Below are 22,415 nucleotides of genomic sequence, written 5' to 3'. Positions count from 1 at the left end.
ATGGTGATGCCTTTGGTGCAGAGACTGAAGCTTTATGAACACTGGACTTTCCTGCAGGACAGCCATCACAAAGTATACATCCAAATGTACTGAAGCTTGGTTCAGGGATCAGTCGTAGAATATTATTGAGTGGCCTGTACAGTCTTCAGATTTAAGTCTCATTGAAAATATTTTGTGGAATTTGAAGAAAGCAGTTGGTAACTTGAAAACTAAAGATTATCTGTGATCTGGAAGCTTTTTCAAGAAAGGGATGGGGCAAGATTGCAGTAGAGAGGTGACAGAAGCTTCTAAGCACTTACAGGCAGCGTTTATTGGAGGTTATAAAGAATAAAAGATTCTGCACAAAATTTGACTTTGGGGGGTTGAATAATTTTGTACATGAATGTTTAGAGCCAATTAGATTTTTTTCTTTTGTTTTCCATCAACTTTACGTTATCAGAATCACTCAAATGTGCATTAAAGGGATAGTTCCATAAAAAAAAAATGACCTGGCTCTTCCAAGCTTTAGAATGGCCATGTAGAGCACTTTTATGATGGATAGATGCACTTTTATGATGGATAGATGCACTTTTATGGACTTCAAAACAGAAATAGCCATTCAATGCCATTATAAAGCTTGGAAGAGCCAGGACATTTTTTAATATAACTATTTATAAGAAAGTCATATACACCTAGGATGACTGGAGGGTGAGTAAATCATGGGCTAATTTTCATTTTATGGAAACAAAATACTATGGAAGTCAATTGCTACCGTCAACTGTTTGATTACCAACATTCTTTAAAATATCTTCTTTTGTGTTCAACAGAAGAAAGGAACTCATACAGGTTTGGAACAACATGAGGGTGAGTAAATGATGACAACATTTTTGGGTGAACTATCCCTTTAATAAACGTTCTATAATAGTTTACTGATGCCTTTGTTAGACTGTCTTCATAAAAAAAATTTATTCTCAGCAGCAAAACGGTCAAGGGTGTTGAATAATTTTGATTGCAACTGTATGTAATGTATTAACCTGGAGAATATTTGTACAGTATTTGCTTATTTTAAGTCAAAACTGAAATGTTAACATGGCAGAAAGCGGACACCTGTGCGCCTAAATGTTCTTAGATGACCTCAAAAGAGTAATTGACAAATTATTAATAGTGTAAAACATGATGCTCAGTCATAATGAACACAAGACAGAAATTATGACTCAATGTGCAGCTGTTCTATCATTGGAACAACAAACAAGTTTGAGTTTACACCCCAATGTTAATGCTGGCGTGAAAATAAATATTATGGGATGAACAGAGCCTTGGGCTGTCAACAGATAAAAGACAACCGCTCTATGATCTAACTCTGATCAAAAATGTACTTCATTTGCAACCACACATAACATGAATTTAAAAAATCTTGTTTAGTTTAGTATTTAAGGCATCACATTTTTACAATTCAATTAATAAAGGAAAGCATACAGAACTCTTTGACGGTAAATCTACAATTCATTTAAATCTATACTATAGTGTTCAAACATTTGAGGTCAGTAAAGTGTTTTTTTAAAAAAGAAATTAAAAAAAACTTCAGCAAGGACACATTCAATTGATCAAACGTGTCAGTAAATACATTTATAATGTTACAAAAGGCTTCTATTTTAAATAAATGCTGTTCTTTTGAACTTTCTATTTATCAAAGAATCGTGCAAAAAGGTATCACAGTTTACACAATAATATTAAGCAGCACAACTTTTAAAACATTGACAATAATAAGAAAAATATTTCTTCAGAATTCTGATTTCTGAAGGATCATGTGACTGAAGACTGGAGTAATGATGCTGAAAATTCAGCTTTTCCATCCCAGGAATGAATTACATTGTAAATGTTTTCATTCTAAATAGAAAACATTTATTTTAAATTGTAATAATATTTCAAAATATTACTGTTTTTACAAATAAAAGACTTCTTTCAAAAAACATTTAACCCCAAACTATTGAACGGTTGTGAACTGGTAACTTAAACAGGCCTAACTCTGTCACAATCATTTTAATTAAACAAAATGAAACGAGATGTGCTTTAACACGACTCAGTCTGTCTAATCTTACCAATTACAATGTTTGGTCATTCTTGAGGACATAGTTAAGGTTATGGTTAGGACCAGGGGGCCTTTGGGCCAGTTCATTTTGTCACCCTCTGCCCTTCCCCTGGCCTTCTGAAATATTGATATGCTACAAGGGAAGCTGAGGCAGACAGGTGTGAGAGGACATGAGCGACAGTGAACTTGGCCTCAGCTTCCATAAAGAAACCAGAGCCACCATCGGCAACCTGAGCACAATCTGACATTAACGCTTCCTAGGACACTGAGAGGAGCCATCTGAGGACAACAGAGAGTGCCAATATATCACAGAAGGATATGACAAATCTAAAATTAAGACCTTATGCTTCAGCTCAGTGTATATATATGAGATTTAACAACAAAAAAAAAACACACAAAAAAACTGATTTGCAACACTGGGACCCTATCAATTCTCTCTCTGCAGTGCATGTTGTATTTTCACTTTGGTTATTATGAAACAGGGCAATTTACACTCATCAGATGGTGACAACCAGTGACAAGGCCTTGCAAAGGGGTGTTCTGCTGATAATGACAACACTATTGTTTGCATAATAGACAACATGCAATGGGGGCTTCTCCAGGCCCACAAGGGATGGACACAGAGCAAACATCAATATCAACTATATAAAGTACGTAATACGCTGAACCAGAACAAGGAGGAACAGTACGCAGGAACAAGAACCAGAAGTACAAGTGATGGCTGACATTAGCTAATGATTGCTACACGCTTAAGAGTCTCTCAAATTCAAGTTTTTTCTTATGTTTAACAAATTAAGCTTGTGGAAAATTATGCAAATGCATTGTGAAAAGAAATTCAGACAGTCATCAATGACCTAGTATAAAGCATGGTATAATGTGTTTTTTCTCAGGTTTGAACAATTATTTAAACAAATATGATATTTATTTATCATTTATATAACTTATTACATGTAACATAATCATGTATATAGGTCCTGTGTTCGATTCCCAGGGAATTCATGAATTGCTAAAATGTATGTATCTTCAATGCATTAATGAAGTCACTTTGTTTAGAAAAGTGTGTTAAATTCCTAAATGTAAATAATAATATATAATAATAATATATATTACAGAGTAAAAACTGATGATGAACAGCAGCAGTAAATTTTCTTTCTTTCTTTTAATTGAATCAGACCTCCCAGGTGTTATGCCAATAACAGACATTTTAGGGGAGTGTGAGTGTTTGACTATTACCTCAGTTTGCTCCGCTGTAATACAATATGTAATGCAATACAATGTGACAAAAATAGCAATGTAGAGTTTTGTTGTGATATTCTGCTACTTGTTTGAAAAAATGTAGCTTGTAACTAGAAAAGCTACTCTGTTTTGAAAACAGATGAGCCACTGTCACGCTACTGAAAAGTAAAGTACTGTTAAGTCGGTATCTTCTGTTCCTTTAAAACTTCATTTTGTTGTCCTCTCCCTCAGTTAAACTCCAACAACTTGCTACCTCCATTCTGTCAAATTAAGGGATTATGAGCAGATTTGAGCTCACAATTAAACCCGCAATGTGTTCTCAACAGGGTCAAGCTGCCTAACCCAATTAGCTAACTTCCATCTGAGAAGCTCTAGAAAAAATAAAAAATAAAACAATCAGCCATGGGTTTCTCTTTCCACACCAACTCCAACTGGTGAAAAAAAGTTCTGTTCGGAGCCCGTTAGAAGAAGCAAATCATCTTCTGAGCTTTGCAAAGGCCTGGAGGATGCTGTAGGGACTAAAGGCTTCATGCAGAATCATTTTGAGTTGAGTGGAGTGTTTTCTGTGCTGGCTAGACCGTCAAACGAAAGTAAGCATTCAAATTGCATCAAGAGGCCGATTCAAATTTGATGCTAAAATGCTCTAGACTGTAATTGTTCTTAAAAATCTGGATCAGCATATGTAGATGTTAAGGGTCAGCGAACCTTTGAATTTAACCAACACATTCCTCAAACGCAATCACACACCCTGCTGGTCATCGAACTAAGATAACCATCTCCCATAATCCCTTCAGAGACTGATGACTTTTTGACCCGTGAGCTCGCTGCCCCTGTATCACTGTGGCAATCAGTCACAACGCAGCTCAGTTCTTATCCTGCTGATCGTGACTCTGATACAGCCTTTGACTGACAGCTCAAATGGGAGTGATTTTAAGGACGGGGTTGCTGTAGAAGGAGAGGGCAGTTGGGGGTTAAAGATAAGATGTGATGAACCTCTTGTGATGGGAACAAGAGAAGAAAGGCTGCAGTGTGAACATCCCCACTGTAATCTGGCAAGGCTGAGCATCATGTCAGATGGATCAATGTGACTGTTTTCCATCAGAACTCTCTGAACTCAGTTGTGTCTTTCCTTAGTTCTGTTGTCTCTGAAAAGCACTTGCAACAACATTAATGACATTAATAATAATGTTAAAAAAACAATTTATATTATAAAAATGTTATATTTCAATATATCAAACTGTTAATAATATAACTAATATAATAATTGTATTATTATTTAATTACGATTTATTATTAATCTCTTATTCTATTTCTTGATCAGACAAATATTTTATGAAAAACACTTTGTGAACAATGTTGTAAAATGTTTTATACAAATAAAATGGATAGTAATAATTTTTATTATTATATTAATAACTATCCAATAAAGATACTACAGTGCAAAATATAATAATAACATCAACAACACATTTTTAAATATTTATTTTTTAATTCAAGTCATACTATGTATAGTTAATTTGTTGATCTGACTAATTGCTTCTGAAAATCACTTTGTAAACAATGTTGTAAAAAGTTGTTATCAAATAAAATGAATAATAATACAAATTATAAAAAAGAATATTACTTTGAACAAATATAATACTAATGACTAAAAAACTAAATCAGTTATATAATAAGAATAATGATAATGATGATGATTATTATTATTATACCATTTATTTTGTGTTGTGGCATCTTTATAGGTAGGGTCAAATGAACATTTTACAGCAGCTAGCTTTATGACTATAGTCTGATTCCAGGTAGTTCATGCTCCTCCACAGTCTGTCTGTGACCTGCTCCAAAGCAAGGGACCAAGGGTGTGTGTGTGTGTGTGGGAAGGAGGGTCAGGGTAGGGGGTACGTTCTGTTGGGCTGCTCTATTGGCAGCAGCCAGCGGCAGTGAGGAAGGGAAGCATATATTTATCCCTCTCCACCACGAGCATGAAGAAGCAGGGAACAACAGGTTCCAGAACATAGCCACGCTGGGTTTCTGCTGAGCCCCGGCACACACACATATGTGCACGCGGAGGGATTTGCGCACATGCACACCCACGCACACATACGGTCCTTGCACTAAAATACACAATGAATTGGCCACCGCATACACACACAGTACACAAACATCCTTACTCACATAGACATAACCTAGACACTTACTTAGGGGTTATGAAACACATGCTCACATGCTGAGTAGACAGACGGCAGCTTGGGTCAGGACCATATTTGGCCTTTACCTCTATCGGTCACATGATCGGAGGAGGTATTGTAACAGTACAGTTTCATCTCATGACATTTATTACCTTAATCAACAAATTTAACTGGGAAGAGGAAAGTTGATAAATTTACGAAAGAAGTCTTCTTGTTATTCAAACAATACTATCTTCATTTCTCTCTTTCTACTGTATAACATAATGCAAGATTTATTTGCAACTTTTAACCAATGACAAATGATCAAAACCTCTGTTATAAAGACCCTGATATTTGAAAGCTGACAGAAAATTACAAAACTTACATCCTTACAGGGCTTTTCACCCAGAAGTGTCTTTCAGCTACCTGCAAAAGTGACTGTCTCACACAACAGATTTAATATTTTGTATGAAATTGTAATGTGTCTGCAAAAATGTTTTACTGCAGGACAAATGAGAAGTCATAGCAGACAAATGTCTTTCAGAGCACAGCTCTATAATGCCTGTTTGATTTTTATGGTGCAAAGAACATGCTGCAGAGTAAAAAGGGACATCTATCTGACCCTAAACAGCACATGGTGAAAGCCCAATGCCTTTCACAGATCAATGTGAAAATACAGTAGCCTAACTGACTTCCCTGTCGGCCACTTGCATGCTGAGTTGCATGCTGATAATCAATAAATGGCTCTTTGAGGCACAAATAAATGCATTTTAATGCAACCCCCACCCCTCACTGACTGCCACATACAAAGTAATTGTGAAGTATTCATTCAGAAAAGTTCCAATCTTCATTGACATTAATAATTAAACTGAGCTGTTTCTCTTGCAAATTTTACCATTATAACTACAGTAGAGCTTTAATGGCTGGAGATGACAAGGCTTTGGAATATATAATAATATTATTTAGGGATATTATTCGTGGGGAAAAATGGTTAAGACAATTATTGCTTCTACTTTAAACACAATAAAATAATATGAGATAGCCTCAAATTGGATTTTAGATTATTTATTTTTTTATCTTATGCAGTACATTATCTATTGACAGTCGTGGCTTATACCAATTTACTCTATTCTTAATGTTCTTTAATGTTATTAATGTTGAATGTTTTTCATTTATTTTAGATTTTCTATTTTTATCACCATAACAGGAATCTTTTTTTTCTTCTGTAACTGTAGTTTGTAGCGGTACTAAATTGCATACGAAACAGTTATGCCAATAAAATACTTGAAATTGGTGTTCAAAAGAATACCAAAAAAACTAATAAAGTGTGGGAAGGTAATCCACCATGATATTAAGAAAAACAAGATCCCCCCCCCTCATGTGCCCCCACTCTGTGTTCAACCCTACCTCTCATCTTCTTGTCATTGTTTTCTTGAGAAACTGACTGTCCACAGGGCCATCATTGTTATTTTAATCAAAAAGACAAAGGCATCTTAGAAGGCTTTTTTCTTTTCTATGGGGCAATTTGACACCTCTTAATCCAAAACTTCCCCTGGCCCCCCGTTGGGAGGAGCGGACACAGAGGCTCGAGTCCATTGTGCATTCCCGGTCATTAACACCTAGGCTGCGGGTTCCCTGTAGACCGACTACTGACACAGATCACTGAGCACCGAGGCGAGAGAAGTCTCACGTATTCCCCCCTGCGTATCCCACGTCACTGTGGGAATGCATGTGGATGTTAACATATGCAACTTATATATAAACACATTTGAAAGGAATTTGAAAATTGTAATTTTAAACTGGACTTTTAACAAAGTGCATGATTATGCTGTTCTGTTCTCTGTTTCCATAGGAGTGAAGTATAACAGGTGGACAGAAACATGTCACATGAACAGGTTCGTTGAGGATAAATCATGCAATTCCATGGTAACCATCATTTATGTACCATCTGGTGACACGTTTGTCTCTGAGAGCGCATTCTCAAAACCTAAACACACTGAGCACAGCCCTCATTAGAAAGCCATAGATTGGCAGATGTACTGGCTAGCTATTCTAAATCTGCAGAACAAAGAAAAGCAGATGAAGCATTTGGTTTGGCAGTGTTTTATATTATGTTTCTGGGTGACTCACTCTGGGATTAAACACTGAATGATTTAAATAGGCTGAGGACATAATTCCATTATTCTTATTTTGGTTTCTCTGTCCGTCAGTCACTTAACTGCAAATGAGCAGCATTTGAATGAAGCTTGCAATGAAGGAGACTAGAAACCCGGCATTGTGAAGAAACCAAGGGACGTTTGGCATCACATTGCATAATTTTTAATGTGCTGTGGAAATCCAGGTGTATGAATTATGAACAACTGAAACATTAACTAGTTAATTCAGCCAGGCAGGTCCCATAATTCAGATCGTGTATGAGTCATTAGGGACTTATTTTAAAAAAGTCATTAAAAAGCTGTGCTGCCGTGACAGGTTCTCACTCAAATACAGTAAACTGAGTGGTGTGGGTGTCATCCATCTTTATGTAAAGCCCAGCATCCAGAGGTTTACAGCAGAGCTCTGTATACAGGACCCATTCTCTGTCACATCATGAATATGATCTACAGTACTTGTCACTGCCACTCAAACACATTTCCTGTGGCACAGTTTTACAGATTCTGTTAGCAGAAAGGCAACAGAAAATGCCTAACATTCATTTAAGTAGCTAATAATCTCTTGAGCATTATATAGCAGTTAGTTCTGGTCCTTTAATCTGATTGGTGTCCGAAGAGTCAGCACAGGGACTTTTCATTGTTTTTAATAGACCTTATTCCGAGCAGCTCCATGACAGGCATGAAAGCGAGGCTGTGAGGGATAGACTTACTGTGTTTTCAATGACATATGGTGTGTATAAAGCTCCTAGATCACTTATAATTTTCCACAGCTCATTCTGTATAGAGTTTTTTTGTCCACTGAAATTTCTTGGAAAGATATTTTTGCGTAAGCAGAACAATCCAAAAACACATTAAATAACAGTACAACCCACTAAAGAGATGTATGAATATCTCTCGCAGCCTCGCTTTCATTCCCATTAAAAATCAAAGATGGTGCTGCGGTGAATAAGGTCTATTGACTGAAAGTGGTGCAATACAAACAGCAGGGAAGCACTGATTTTAAAATGATGACCAATATTTATAAGCCAATAATATTTTTTATGGTATGGTTGATAACTAATAAATGGCTGATATCTAATTAAAATGAAAGACTAAAAGCTAAATTCAAGCATTTCAAATGTCAAAAGTTATTATAGGAATCACAACATTTAATGTACAGTATGGCAAATGGATATTCATTTTGAGATTTGCTATCGATTCCATTTAACAGTGTTATCAAATTATTAGCATTTCTGTAGATGAACTTTAGGAGTGTTAGATGATGACAAAGGTCATCTAAAATGTTAATATGACAAAGAATATCCAATGAACAATTAAATATCCAATATCGACGTATACACAAATAAAAAAAAATTAAGGTAACAATGAGATGTGTATTAATTTTTTAAATTTTCAGCATCATTCCTCCAGTTTTCAGTGTCACACGATCCACCATAAATCATTCTAATATGCTGGTTTGGTGCTCAAGAAACTTTTCTTAATGTAGAAAACAGTTGTGTTGTTTAATATTTTTGTGGAAAAATAGACATATTTATTTTTAAGTGTAAAAAGAATAGCATTTACGTATTTGAAATCAAAATATTGTGTAACATTATAAATGTCTTTACTGTAATTTTTGATCAATTTAATATCCTTAAAATCCTTCACTATTACTTAATATTAAATATCAGCCCTCTTGGAAAAATGTTTGTCCAATCACATCAGATTATGCAACCAATAACAGTTGCATAAATCTCAATATTTGTGCTGCCTTATTGAGTTGCTTTGGTGAGAAAATGAATGGCAATCTAAAATGCCTGGAGTCTTACCAAGCTAAACCATTGACCCTTAACAAAAAAAGCCTCATTCTTTCAGAGCGCTTCCCGGCCAAGGGCTACGCAAGCCTTTTACAACATTTCTCAATAGAGGCATCAACTAACAGAATAGAGAACAGTACAACGGACTTGAAAGAGATCCACATCAAAGGGAACTGGGAATGGCTACTGTAAAGTGCACCAGAGGCTCTGAGTGACTTTTTCTTAGGATAAAATATGTTTTATGGCACTGTTAGAGCTGACCCAAAGTGCTGTACTAGGGTCAGTTTTAGCAGTTATCCTTTTATTGCTCGAAGACTGACGAAGGCTTATTGTGAACTACAAATATCTCAGAGCAATGATGATTTCACTACTGTCGTTTCTCATGCTAAATTGCCTCATGCTAAAGTCGTCATGACCCATTCTACCTGCTAATCTCAACCATTTCTCTCTTCTCCTTACTTAAATTGACACAATTTAGTGGAGATAATAGTAGAGGGTACAAATTAGACCGTATCTTTTCTACCCTACCACTCTAAATGGATACTCTAAAGAATACATTACCGGTTTACCTTCCACCGCTGAGGCAGAGGTGCGTTGCATAACATTTAATGCACAAGCTATGGATACCCCTTCTAATGCACAACATGGGTCTAAAAAGACCCATATTCATTTCCTATGTTAATTCATGCATGGCTTGGCATTTTTTTGTTTCACCTTTTGAAATCAGTTTATTTGAGCATTTAATATTTCATGATCTATACATTTCTTGATTTATGAATATTCAAAATATCTTGTTTTCAATTATCACAAATTCATATTTTAATATTTCCTAGGTTTTGTGGTAATACATCAAGTTTACACACATGGGTCTAAAATGACCCATCTATGCAAGCGTGATAGAACAAAAAAATAAAGAAAACTTTTTGTTAAAATAACCAATGTCACAGTTGTTTAGATCAACACATTTAGTGTAACACTTGAAATATGTTTATTGGCAACTTTGTCACGCAGAACACACATATAACCAATAACACTGAAATTGTACTGTAGTGTAGTGCAACTGTCGGGGGATCTCCCCACCACCAATGATCCCCCCACCACCAATGTGCAGCATCCACCCGGATGATGCGACAGCAGCCATAGTGCACCAGAACGCCACCACACGACAGCTTAGCATTGATAGCATTGATTTATGACCAAAAATAAAAATGAATATGGAGGTACAATGTTTCTGCCCAACAGCGACAATATATATTGTATATATAACTTTCTATTGCAACTTTTATTTTGTTGACCTATCTAACATTAGATAAAATAGAATATGTCGACCCCAAGCTAGCTAATAGTATTGGACATGTTTCTCTTTTGCACTAGTAATGGATTTCAAGGTCGAGGTAACCTTAGCCTAAACGTTTAAATATTAGGCTATATCTAGATGTCTTTCACAAAATATCTAATATTTTCTGTGACAAAAAAATTATTAAATAAAACTTACATGCATTAAACATACAAAAGCAGCCGTGTTGAATTGTGAAATGTGCGGCATGTGAATAGTTTTCTGCAGTAAATATATTTATACTATTTTTAAATATCAAAGGTTCCTATATGGGTCATTTTTGACCCATGTGTGTAAAATTGATGTAGAAATACAAAAACCGTGTTTGTTTATAAAGTAAGAAAGAAAAAATAAACATAATGATTTGTGGAAACAAGATATTTAATGAATAAATAAATTATAAAATACATTTCTTTCAAATATTCAGCAAAGAAACATGAATACGGGTCTTTTTAGACCCATGTTGCGCGTTAGAAGTGTAGTGAAACAAAAACGATTTTTATTCGAAAAGTAAGAAAGGAAAATTTTAAATAGGGATTTGTAATGATCTAAAAAAAGTTAATTGAGGAATACCTGGAATACTAAATGATGAAATTAATTTCTTGCAAAGATATAGAAAATGAAAACTCAGTCGGGTCTATTTAGACCCATGTTGTGCATCAAAGGGTTAAGAAACTCCATTCAAACAGACTCTACTTGAGTTACTTAGCAAAGTAATCGAAACAGTCAGCCAGCCGACATTGTGCTACAACCCGAATTCCAGAAAAGTTGGGACGTTTTTTTAAATTTGAATAATGAAAACTAAAAGACTTTCAAATCACATGAGCCAATATTTTATTCACAATAGAACGTAGATAACACAACAAATGCTTAAACTGAGAAATTTTACAATTTTATGCATAAAAGGAGCTCATTTTGATGCCTGCTACAGGTCTCAAAAAAGAGGGCAACAAATGGCAAAAAAAGCAAGAAATGTTTGAAAAGATTCAGCTGGGAGAACATCTAGCAACTAATTTAGTTAATTTATGTCAGTTCTGTAACATGATTAGCTATAAAAGGGTTGTCTTAGAGAGGCAGAGTCTCTCCAATCTGTGAAAGAGTGTGTAAAAAGATTGGAATACTTTAAAAACAATGTTCCTCAACGTCAAATTGTAAAGGATTTGCAAATCTCATCACCTACAGTCCATAACATCATCAGAGAAACTGGAGAAATCTCTGTGCGTGAGGGACAAGGCTGAATACCTTGTTGGATGCCCGTTGTCTTCGGGCCCTCAGCGGACACTGCATCACTCATAGGCATGATTGTGTCAATGTCATTACTAAATGGGCCCAGGAATACTTCCAGAAACCACTGTCGGTAAACACAATCCGCCGTGCCATCTGCAGATGCCAACTAAAGCTCTATCATGCAAATAGGAAGCCATATGTGAACATGGTCCAGAAGCACCATCGTGTCCTGTGAGCCAAGGCTCATTTAAAATGGACTATTTCAAAGTGGAAAAGTGTTCTATGGTCAGACGAGTCCAAATTTGACAGTCTTGTTGAAAATCACGGACACCGTGTCCTCCGGGCAAAAGAGGAGGGAGACCTTCCAGCGCGTTATCAGCGTTCAGTTCAAAAGCCAGCATCTCTGATGGTATGGGGGTGCATAAGTGCATACGGTATGGGCAGCTTGCATGCTTTGGAAGGCACTATGAATGCTGAAAGGTGTATAAAGGTTTTAGAGCAACATATGCTCCCCTCCAGATGACGTCTATTTCAGGGAAGGCCTTGTGTATTTCAGCAGGACAATGCAAAACCACATACTGTTGCTAATACAACTGTTGTACAAAACGAGCCAATGGCAAAGAAATGCCATGGGTCTGTGGAATTTGCATAGCATATCTCCGCCCCATTTTGTGGGTATAAAAGGAGGACGTGGGCAACATGCAGATATGTTTTTGCTTCGGAGCAAAGAGTATCTCTTCACTCCACAGCCATTTCTGACTTCACTCTACGAGACGAGCGACTTTTCGGTGTTGGTGTGACGGTGATCTCCAGTGAGTTCACACTGCCTGCTGATCTGTGCAGTGATCTGCCAGTGAGTTTTTCTCTCCCTGCTCGCTTCAACATTCGTGGATTTTTTTCCTCTCACAAAAGATCTTTGCACGCGGCACGTCTGTTTAAAGATGCCTCGCCTGTGCACTTCTGGTTGCGGTCGACTCATTTCCGACTCTGATGGGCACATTCTCTGCTCTGCGTCTTTGGGGATTGATCACGCTAGAGCGGCGTTTGTGGATGACTCATGTTCTCTCTGCGGGAACATGACCATCGCGTCATTACAGTCGAGACTCAGTGATCTCGTTAGAGAGAGAGTCCCCTCATCCACACTCCGATCTACACCCTCCACGAGAGGTGGTACTTCGGCTGGTGGCCAGGGTGACCTGGGGGTGATGGTGTGGAACAAAACGCAGACGATTCGTCCTCGGCCCACGCCCCCCTCTTCAGTGACGCATCCTGCGAGCGATCACGGGCCGCGAGCGATCACGGGACGCGAGCGATCACGTTTCCTTTGACGTTCCAGATTCGGATCTGATGTCCATCGCAGCATCACAGGGCGGGCAACAATCTTCAGGAAGTGAAGATTCGGCAGTGCTGCCACCTTCGGGTGTGCATATGGCATTGGTCGAGTCGGATCCTGGAATGACGGCCTTGCTTTCCCGGACCGCCGCGAGCATCGTATTAGAGTGGAACCCTCCACCCTGTCCTGAGTGCTCGCTGCTGGACGATTGGTTTTTGGGTGCGGTCACTGACACCCGTCGGCGTCCAACCCCAATACCTTTCTTCCCGGATGTGCTTGAGGAGATCACGAAATCCTGGAAGACCCCATGTGTTCCCACGATCCCTTGTTGATCTCCTCCGTCTTTCCTCCCCTCGACGGGGCCGCTGCCCATGGGTACACTGGGGTTCCCCGGGTTGAACTTTCTGTTGCGATGCAACTGTGTCCTCAGTAGGGTTGGGAACTGAGAACCGGTTCTTGATTTTTGAAAAAATACCGGAACTGTACGAAATTCCTAAGTTTCATTTCCGAAAACGGTTCTGGTACGATATGTGGGCAAAGTGCTGGGAGCATATTATCCTTTAATAGCGACGTCTCATCTCATATTAAAATGCGAGGGCATTTGCACTGAAAAGCCCTCGCGCTACTTAAATACGTTTTGCGTCAGATATCAAGGCACAGAGAGAGAGAGAGAAAGAGGAGAGAGAGAGTAGAGCTGCATGATTAATCTTTAAAAGTTTCGATTCAAACACCCACGCGACCTTATTCCTAAATGACAAACACTTCACCCCTGAACATTCAAATCTGTTTGTGCTGTCGGTGACCCAGAGAGAGCAGTTGTCCATATGAAACAGCTTTACAATCACACAGTATCGATATTTCTGTGTTACAAATATTCAAATGATTACAGAAGTACTGAGATAAAGTTTGATAGTTTGAGTATAAACATTGACGTCTACGGTAGCAATCAAAACAGACGCAGTCCGTAACTTTTTTGTGTTCAGAATTTACAAAACGTATACAATGAGCGAGGGCTTCATGAATGCTTTTTTTCAAACCGTGTTTTTGTCTTATCCTGAATCACTACGTTAAGCCAGTAATAGGCGTTAATACTCGGACTTCTTGTTTAGACTGGCCGGCGGATCGCAGCCGCTGTGGAATAGCCCAACGCCTGTGTGACTCGTCATGGACATAAACATAGAGAAGTAGCTCCGATGTTCAATGTTCTTCAGCAAGACGCATGCAGTTCTGTTTATTAACTGCTAGAGCGCAGATTTATCCAGTAATGAAATAAGTGAAGTCTTTATGAATCAATCATTCAAACCGATTTTTAAAATAATCTGTTCTACACACATCTTACATGTGTGTTCAAGCATATTCTACCCCTTCTGAGAGGGTATTCTCCACTGTTGGACATACAATAAGCTAGGAGAGGTCCCAAATAATTCTAACAGAATTTTTTATTTTCCTTCAGAATTTTTTTTGGCAAAAATTGCTTAATTTTTTTAATTTGTTTACATTACCAGTCTGTTAAACTCATTTGACAAGTACTATAAGAAATAAACACAAAAAGGATTGTGTATTTTTCCCTTACTAATATTTTTTATGAAATGGGAACCGGAACCGGAATCGTTTGGCGGAACCGGAATCGGAACCGGATAATTTCTTACGATTCCCAACTCTAGTCCTCAGAGTGCTTTTTCTCGGGGCGACCCTAAGCACCCGTCCAAAGCCTGTAGGTTCTTGTCTACGCTTGTGGCGAGATCCTATAGACCCGCTGGACAGGAAGCCGCCTCACTGCATGCCATGGCCAATCTGCAGGTCTACCATGACCAGGAGCAGACTGAGGCTATCCAATATATTCTGCGCTGACGGCCTGCTGCTGCCCCGCCATCGGCTCAGATCCCTCAGTCTACCCACTGCCGAGGGCGCCCTTGCACAGTTCTTGGGAACCTGGCTAGAGCTTCCCAACCTGTCCCACTGGGTCGCACAAACCATCAGGCTTGGCTATGCGATTCAGTTTGCACGGTCTACTCCCTGCTTCAGGGGAGTCCGCTCCACTATGGTCGGTGGCAATGCCCCTATCATGAGAGCGGAGGTTGCTACCCTACTGGTGAAGGATGAGATCGAGACTGTTCCTCCAGCCAAAATGAGGTCTGGGTTTTACAGCCCCTCATCATTGTCCCAAAGCAATCCGGTGGGTTACAGCCAATCCTGGACCTGCGCGTCTTGAACCGCTCCCTTCACAGGCTGCCGTTCATGAAGCTCATGGCCAAACGCACGGACCCTGTGCAAGATCAGGGGGGACGAGGAGCAAGTCATTTTGGTTGCGCCTCATTGGCCCACCGGGACCTGGTTCTCCGAACTTGTACTCGCGTAAGCACCTCCCTGGCCAATTCCTCTGATGAAGGACCTTCTTTCTGAGGGACGGGGCACCCTATGGCACCCTTTGAGGCAGGTTTGAGTACCCTACCATCTGTGGCTACCATCACTTCTGCTAGAGCATCGTCCATGAGACATGCCTACGCGTTGCAGTGGAACCTCTTTGTCAACTGGTGCTCTTCTCACCGAGAAGACCCTAGGAAATGCCCGATCAGTGTCGTGATTTCCTTCCTGCAAGACGGGTTGGAGCGAAGGCTGTCTCCCTCCACCCTGAAAGTATATGTTGACACTATCGCCGCACATCACGACGCAGTTGAAGGTAAGTCCGTGGGAAAGCACGACCTGACCGTCAGGTTCCTGAGAGGAGCGAGGAGACTGAATCCTCCTCGCCTTCCTCTCGTTCCCTCTTGGGACGTCTCAGTGGTTCTAACTGCCCTGCAGAGTGCTCCCTTTGAGCCTCCGCAATCAGTGGAGCATAAATTCCTGTCAATTAAGACAGCGCTCCTGGTTGCATTGGCCTCCATCAAGAGGGTAGGGGACTTGCATGCATACCTGCAGCAAGTTCAACCGTGGCCCCTTGGTGTCAAAGCCCACTCCACCTGGAGTGTGGCTTCCTCTTGGGCTCTAGAGCATGGCGCCTTGCTAACATACATCTGCAGAGCTGCAGGCTGGGCGACACCCAACTTATTCACCAGATTCTACAATCTCCGAGTGGAGCCAGTGTCCTCTCATGTACTCGCTTCAACCAGCTAGTACTGGACCCGCTCAGGTGTCTTCGCTTGCTCGCCATTCCACTCCACGGACTGGATACGTGCGATATTCTCCTCAGGTGAGCTTCTCCGAAAGCCCTGAGTTCCTCCAGCACTCCTGATGTCGGCGCCAGTGTCTATTGCCTGCGCGTCGGCTAGGTGACTCCCGTGTGCATGGTCCCTCTTCTGAGCGACCCCCACATGTGTATTTCCACTGTAAGCCTCTCTGAGCATGTGTCTTTCCCTTGGCAAGCCACCTTGCCACCCCTGGGGTTGAAATATTCAACCCTCCGGGCTGGACACCCCAGTGTTCTCCATATGCACTCCCCTCTCGGGTCATATGTGTATTCTTAAGTCCCCCCCCCCCTTCGGGTTTGCATTATTTGCATATTTCCACTGAGATATTCTTCCCAGTGTACCTTGGTATTCCTGTGTTAAGTAGGATTCCTTTGTCCCTGCCAGTCTCACGACAGGGACCTCAGACTTACGCAGGGTACTGGAAGACAGCCAGAAGGTGGCCTGATTAGACTGAAACCCCATTCGTCGTCACGATGGAACTCGTAGTGAATACGAAAGGGAACGTTCCGTCTTCCTGATACTTCTGCTGAACCGCGGGGATCGCCTGAGTTCAGTCTTGGCTCCTCAGCGAAGAAACATATCTGCATGTTGCCCGCGTCCTCATTTTATACCCACGAGGTGGGGCAGAGATACGCTATGCAAATTCCACAGACCCATGGCATTTCTTTGCCATTGGCTCGTTTTATAATACTCAAAGTCGATAGGCTTTCTAAGCGAAACCCCATTCGTCGTCACGACGGAACATTTCCGTTCCCTACTCAGGAAACGAGGGTTATATACGTAACCGAGACGTTTTCAGTGTGGGCGGGGCTATTCTGCATGACTCAGCAGAAAAAGAAACCAATGTCGTATTGTTCATTGTCTGTCATGGCTGATTTGGACAAAAACTCAGTAAAGGTTTTAGTTCCCTCTATGTTACCTCAAACTTACTTTATATTTTATTCTCCTTTCTTTTCACTTGCGTCATTCATCTGCAGTTTTTATTGAAATTGCCATTAGCATTTTCTCCATATGCTTATATACAAACATGCATGTTCTCTTACCTGCTGTTAAACTTCTCTGGATGTTTTTCTCTCATTAAGTGGAAGCGATGCGCTATTGATGCGTCCTGAAAGGGGACACAGAAAACAGGAAAAACAGGTTGACTGCCTCTTTATGCTAAACACATAAAACTGTTTTAAGTCTCAGGCTAATGAGCTACAGACAGTGCTGTCGGATGGCTGATGGAGCGCCTATCCTAAATCATGTGTTCAAAATCAGGACTGAGAGGAAACAATAGCCCTATGCCATACAGCATAGCCATAAAGGTGTTCAGACATGACCCAGACGATGTGGCACAGCCATCCCTGCTAACACTGATCAATGTTTAACCCTCTATGGAATAGCAACAAATTATTTTCATAAAAATTAAATCAGAAAAAAAAACTTCAACTAATTTCTAGAATTAAAAGGACAGCCTCTTAAAACAAACAAAACCATAAACAATAAATAACAATATTATACAGATTTGATTTGATTAAGACATTGTTTGTAGGATCACCCTCATATGCTGAGATGCTCCTTAAATTTATGTAGATATCTAAACTTTTTTGTCCATTTGATTTATTTTGAAGTTAAATATGTGTTTTTCTTCTGTTCACAAATTAGCATTGTATAGTATAGTAAAAGGGGAAAATCAAGTAAAAAAAAAATTATATACAGTGATTAGCATAAGAGAATACACCCATGATAAAGTTGAATAAAAAGAGGAATAAAAAAATCATCTTTTGGAAATTGATCTTAATGCCTTAATTAAAAAAATGAGGAAAAATGTAACCCTTAAGGACACCAATTTTCTTTGTAAATTAATAATGTATCATAAATAAATAAATGTTCTTCCTTAAAATATAGGGGGCATAAGTCAGTACATCCCTATGTTAAATTCCCATAGAGGCAGGCAGATTTTTATTTTTAAAGCTACACTGTGTAACATTTTCTCCAATCTAGCGCTGAAATTGTATATGACTACTAACTGAATATTACTTTAGCCCCTCCCATTCCGAGGGCGTTTTAACTCCTACGGTGGCCGTATTATTACAAGATTAACATGGCTTCCAGTTCGACTTCGTCCATGAGTGTTCCTTCAATTGATGAGGTTACTTTAGAAAACTATTACAAATTGCATTTAGTTATTGAGTCAGTTAACCCGTAGGTTATGACCTCTATGTAAAACGAATAATAGTTTTATGTTTTCGTTATTTTGATACCATTTCATTGCTAACATCATCTATCAGGTTCCCAAACGAATGCAAGCTAACGTTAGTAACGTATCAGTGCTATCGTTATTCTGTCTATTGTACGAGATTAATAGTGTAAGGCAATGTTTACAGCGTAGGCTAAGTTACATAATTTTCTCCGTGAGCAGAGTCAGAGATCAGTTGATGCGACGGAGGTGCGAGGGAAAGCTAAAGGTAGAGGGAACGGTAAAGGAAAAACAAAAAACAGAGCCGGTGCAAGTGGATCGGTGAGACCTCCTCCGCTTTCTTGGCGTCCTGATAAAGTTCCCTTGGCCTTTGGAATTAAAATAGCCTCACATCATCACATACCCTTCACCATACCTAGAGATTGGCACAGTTTTATTTCAGTTAGCCTAATAGCTGGTTTGATTTGCATTGAGAGATGATCTTATGGAAAGTACTCCATGCCAATCTCTAGGTATGGTGAAGGGTATGTGATGATGTGAGGCTATTTTAATTCCAAAGGCCAAGGGAACTTTATCAGGATACATAGTATCTGGGATCCATGAAATAACTGGGCTTTAAAAATAAAAATCTGCCTGCCTCTATGGGAATTTAACATACTGACATACATACATGTACTGACTTATGCACCCTGTATTTTAAGGAAGAAGATTTATTTATTTACGATACATTATTCATTCACAAAGAAAATTGGTGTCCTTAAAGGTTGGATTTTTCCTCATTTTTTTAATTAAGGCATTAAAGATCAATTTCCAAAAGATGATTTTTTACTCCTCTTTTTAGTCAACTTTAGCATGGTGTATTCACTTATTCTAAGCGCTGTATATACACTCACCTAAAGGATTATTAGGAACACCTGTTCAATTTCTCATTAATGCAATTATCTAATCAACCAATCACAAGGCAGTTGCTTCAATGAATTTAGGTGTGTGGTCCTGGTCAAGACAATCTTCTGAACTCCAAACTGAATGTCAGAATGGGAAAGAAAGGTGATTTAAGCAATTTTGAGCGTGGCATGGTTGTTGGTGCAAGACGGGCTGGTCTGAGTATTTCAAAATCATCTCAGTTACTGGGATTTTCACGCACAACCATTTCTAGGGTTTACAAAGAATGGTGTGAAAAGGGAAAAACATCCAGTATGCGGCATTCCTGTGGGAGAAAATGCCTTGTTGATGCTAGAGGTCAGGAGAATGGGCCGAATGATTCAAGCTGATAGAAGAGCAACTTTGACTGAAATAACCACTCGTTACAACCGAGGTATGCAGCAAAGCATTTGTGAAGCCACAACACGCACAACATTGAGGCGGATGGGCTACAACAGCAGAAGACCCCACCGGGTACCACTCATCTCCACTACAAATAGGAAAAAGAGGCTACAATTTGCAAGAGCTCACCAAAATTGGAAAGTTGAAGACTGGACAAATGTTTTCTGGTCTGATGAGTCTCGATTTCTGTTGAGACATTCAGATGGTAGAGTCAGAATTTGGCGTAAACAGAATGAGAACATGGATCCATCATGCCTTGTTACCACTGTGCAGGCTGGTGGTGGTGGTGTAATGGTGTGGGGGATGTTTTCTTGGCACACTTTAGGCCCCTTAGTGCCAATTGGGCATCGTTTAAATGCCACGTCCTACCTGAGCATCGTTTCTGACCATGTCCATCCCTTTATGGCCACCATGTACCCATCCTCTGATTGCTACTTCCAGCAGGAAAATGCACCGTCACAAAGCTCGAATCATTTCAAATTGGTTTCTTGAACATGACAATGAGTTCACTGTACTAAAATGGCCCCTACAGTCACCAGAACTCATCCTAATAGAGCATCTTTGGGATGTGGTGGAACGGGAGCTTCGTGCCCTGGATGTGCATCCCACAAATCTCCATCAACTGCAAGATGCTATCCTATCAATATGGGCCAACATTTCTAAAGAATGCTTTGCGCATTGTTGAATCAATACCACGTAGAATTAAGGCAGTTCTGAAGGTGAAAGGGGGTCAAACACAGTATTAGTATGGTGTTCCTAATAATCCTTTAGGTGAGTGTATATATATATATATATACATACATTTCATTACCTTGCATTCCAGTGGAATTGCACTTGAATCAAATGGCATCAATTATATTACTGCAGTGCTTTGTTTATTTTGAACTGTTGATTATAATGCTCATATTAAGAATAATTGTGAAGGATAATGAGTCAAGTGAATATACACCACTTAATGTGGATCTGTAAGATTGTTTTATGTATTCCTGATGGCAAAGCTGAATTTTCATCAGCATCATTACTTCAGTCTTCAGTATCAAACGATCCTTTAGGAATCATTCTAATATGCTGATTTGTTTCTTATTATTTTGATTCTTTGCTTCTAAATATTTTGATTCGATCCTTTTTGTGTCTATTTGCCTATTTTTATGTCAAAATAGCCATCACTAGAACATAATGGCCCGGTTTCACATACATGACTTAGATTAAGCCAGTATTAGGCCTTAGTTCAATTAGGGCATTTATAAGTAGCTTTTATTTTATAAATAGCATTTCTAAGTAGCTTTTATAAACGTGCCTTAGAAAAAAACATTACTGGTGTGCATTTTGAGACAAAACAATGGCAATAACATATTTTAAGATATGCCAGTGCAAGTTGCCTTCAGTTAAAACAGCTCAAACATGCATTTTAGTCTGGGACTAGCTCAAGCCTTGTCTGTGAAACCGGGGGAATATTATTGAGTGTTAAAGTGAAATCTTGTGGCTCATTGAGTTTATAGACTGATGATTTCAAATTGGTGCTAGAGAGGTGATTTTCTCTCTGGTGTAATAAAAATAGCCATGCCTAGAAAGAGAAAAGAGAGCTTCTCAGGTATTAAAAGGCCCCTGTTTCACATCATGAGCTCATGTGCTTTGGGGGAGGGATCTGCTTGTCAGTTCTGTTTGTGGCCTGAGGGGAAGATGATTGTGCAGATAGGCCTGCTGGACAAAGTACACAAATCTGGAAATGGGGCCACAGCTCTAGAGTGCCTGAAAAAAAAATATATATATATAAATAAATACAGCGAAGCTGGATGCATAAGAGATGGTATCAGCAGGAAAGAGGCTTTCCAGGAATGCCAGAAGATGATGGGGGGAGGGGGAGGAGTCAAAGAATAGGACACTGAAGTCCAGAAAATGAACAGTTGTGCTAAGACAAGTGACAACCAAGCTTTTCCACCGGTGGTGTGTACTTTATCATACTTATCCACAATTGTTTCCCTAAAAAAAAAAAAACATTCCAAGGATTTTCTAGACATATTCCTGGAAGCAAATACTTCAGCTGAAAACAAAGGTTGAGGGTTATTTAACTGCCTCGAATAAGTACACTGTGAAAAAAAAAGAAGTATCCCACAATGATTATAAGCTGCCTGTACAAGAGTAGTAAAATAATAAATTATTTTATCATGAAAATAGCGTAGGGGCACTGTGTCATTTTAAATCAGTGATCTTATTTATTTGATTAATTACAATAGTAAATATTTTAAACATCAGGGTAAATAAACTCTAATAGTTTTTATAATTTTCTGAGGATAATTTAATTATTGTTTTCAGGCACTGTGACCCACACATTGGCCCTCATTTATTCTTCTTGCGTAGAAACGGGCGTATATGTTGGCGTAAGATTATGCTTACACTCCTCTCACCGC

At 39.2% G+C, this 22,415-nt stretch overlaps 1 protein-coding gene across 4 annotated transcripts in view; it reads right to left on the bottom strand.

The window, feature by feature from the left end:
• dgkg (diacylglycerol kinase, gamma) overlaps nucleotides 1-22,415 on the bottom strand; it is a 147,860-nt gene that overhangs the window by 24,398 nt on the left and 101,047 nt on the right. For all 4 annotated transcript variants that reach the window (XM_077216586.1, XM_077216585.1, XM_077216588.1 and 1 more), the window contains one exon: nucleotides 17,546-17,610. In XM_077216586.1, coding sequence (XP_077072701.1) covers nucleotides 17,546-17,610 — 65 coding nt within the window. The remainder of the gene's footprint in view (nucleotides 1-17,545; nucleotides 17,611-22,415) is intronic.

The sequence above is a fragment of the Siphateles boraxobius genome, unplaced genomic scaffold (assembly GCF_051911475.1).
Source record: "Siphateles boraxobius isolate OS27281-9 unplaced genomic scaffold, OSU_SipBor_1 7, whole genome shotgun sequence".
In the NCBI taxonomy this organism is placed as follows: Eukaryota; Metazoa; Chordata; class Actinopteri; order Cypriniformes; family Leuciscidae; genus Siphateles; species Siphateles boraxobius.
This window is presented reverse-complemented; position numbering and strand designations above follow the sequence as displayed.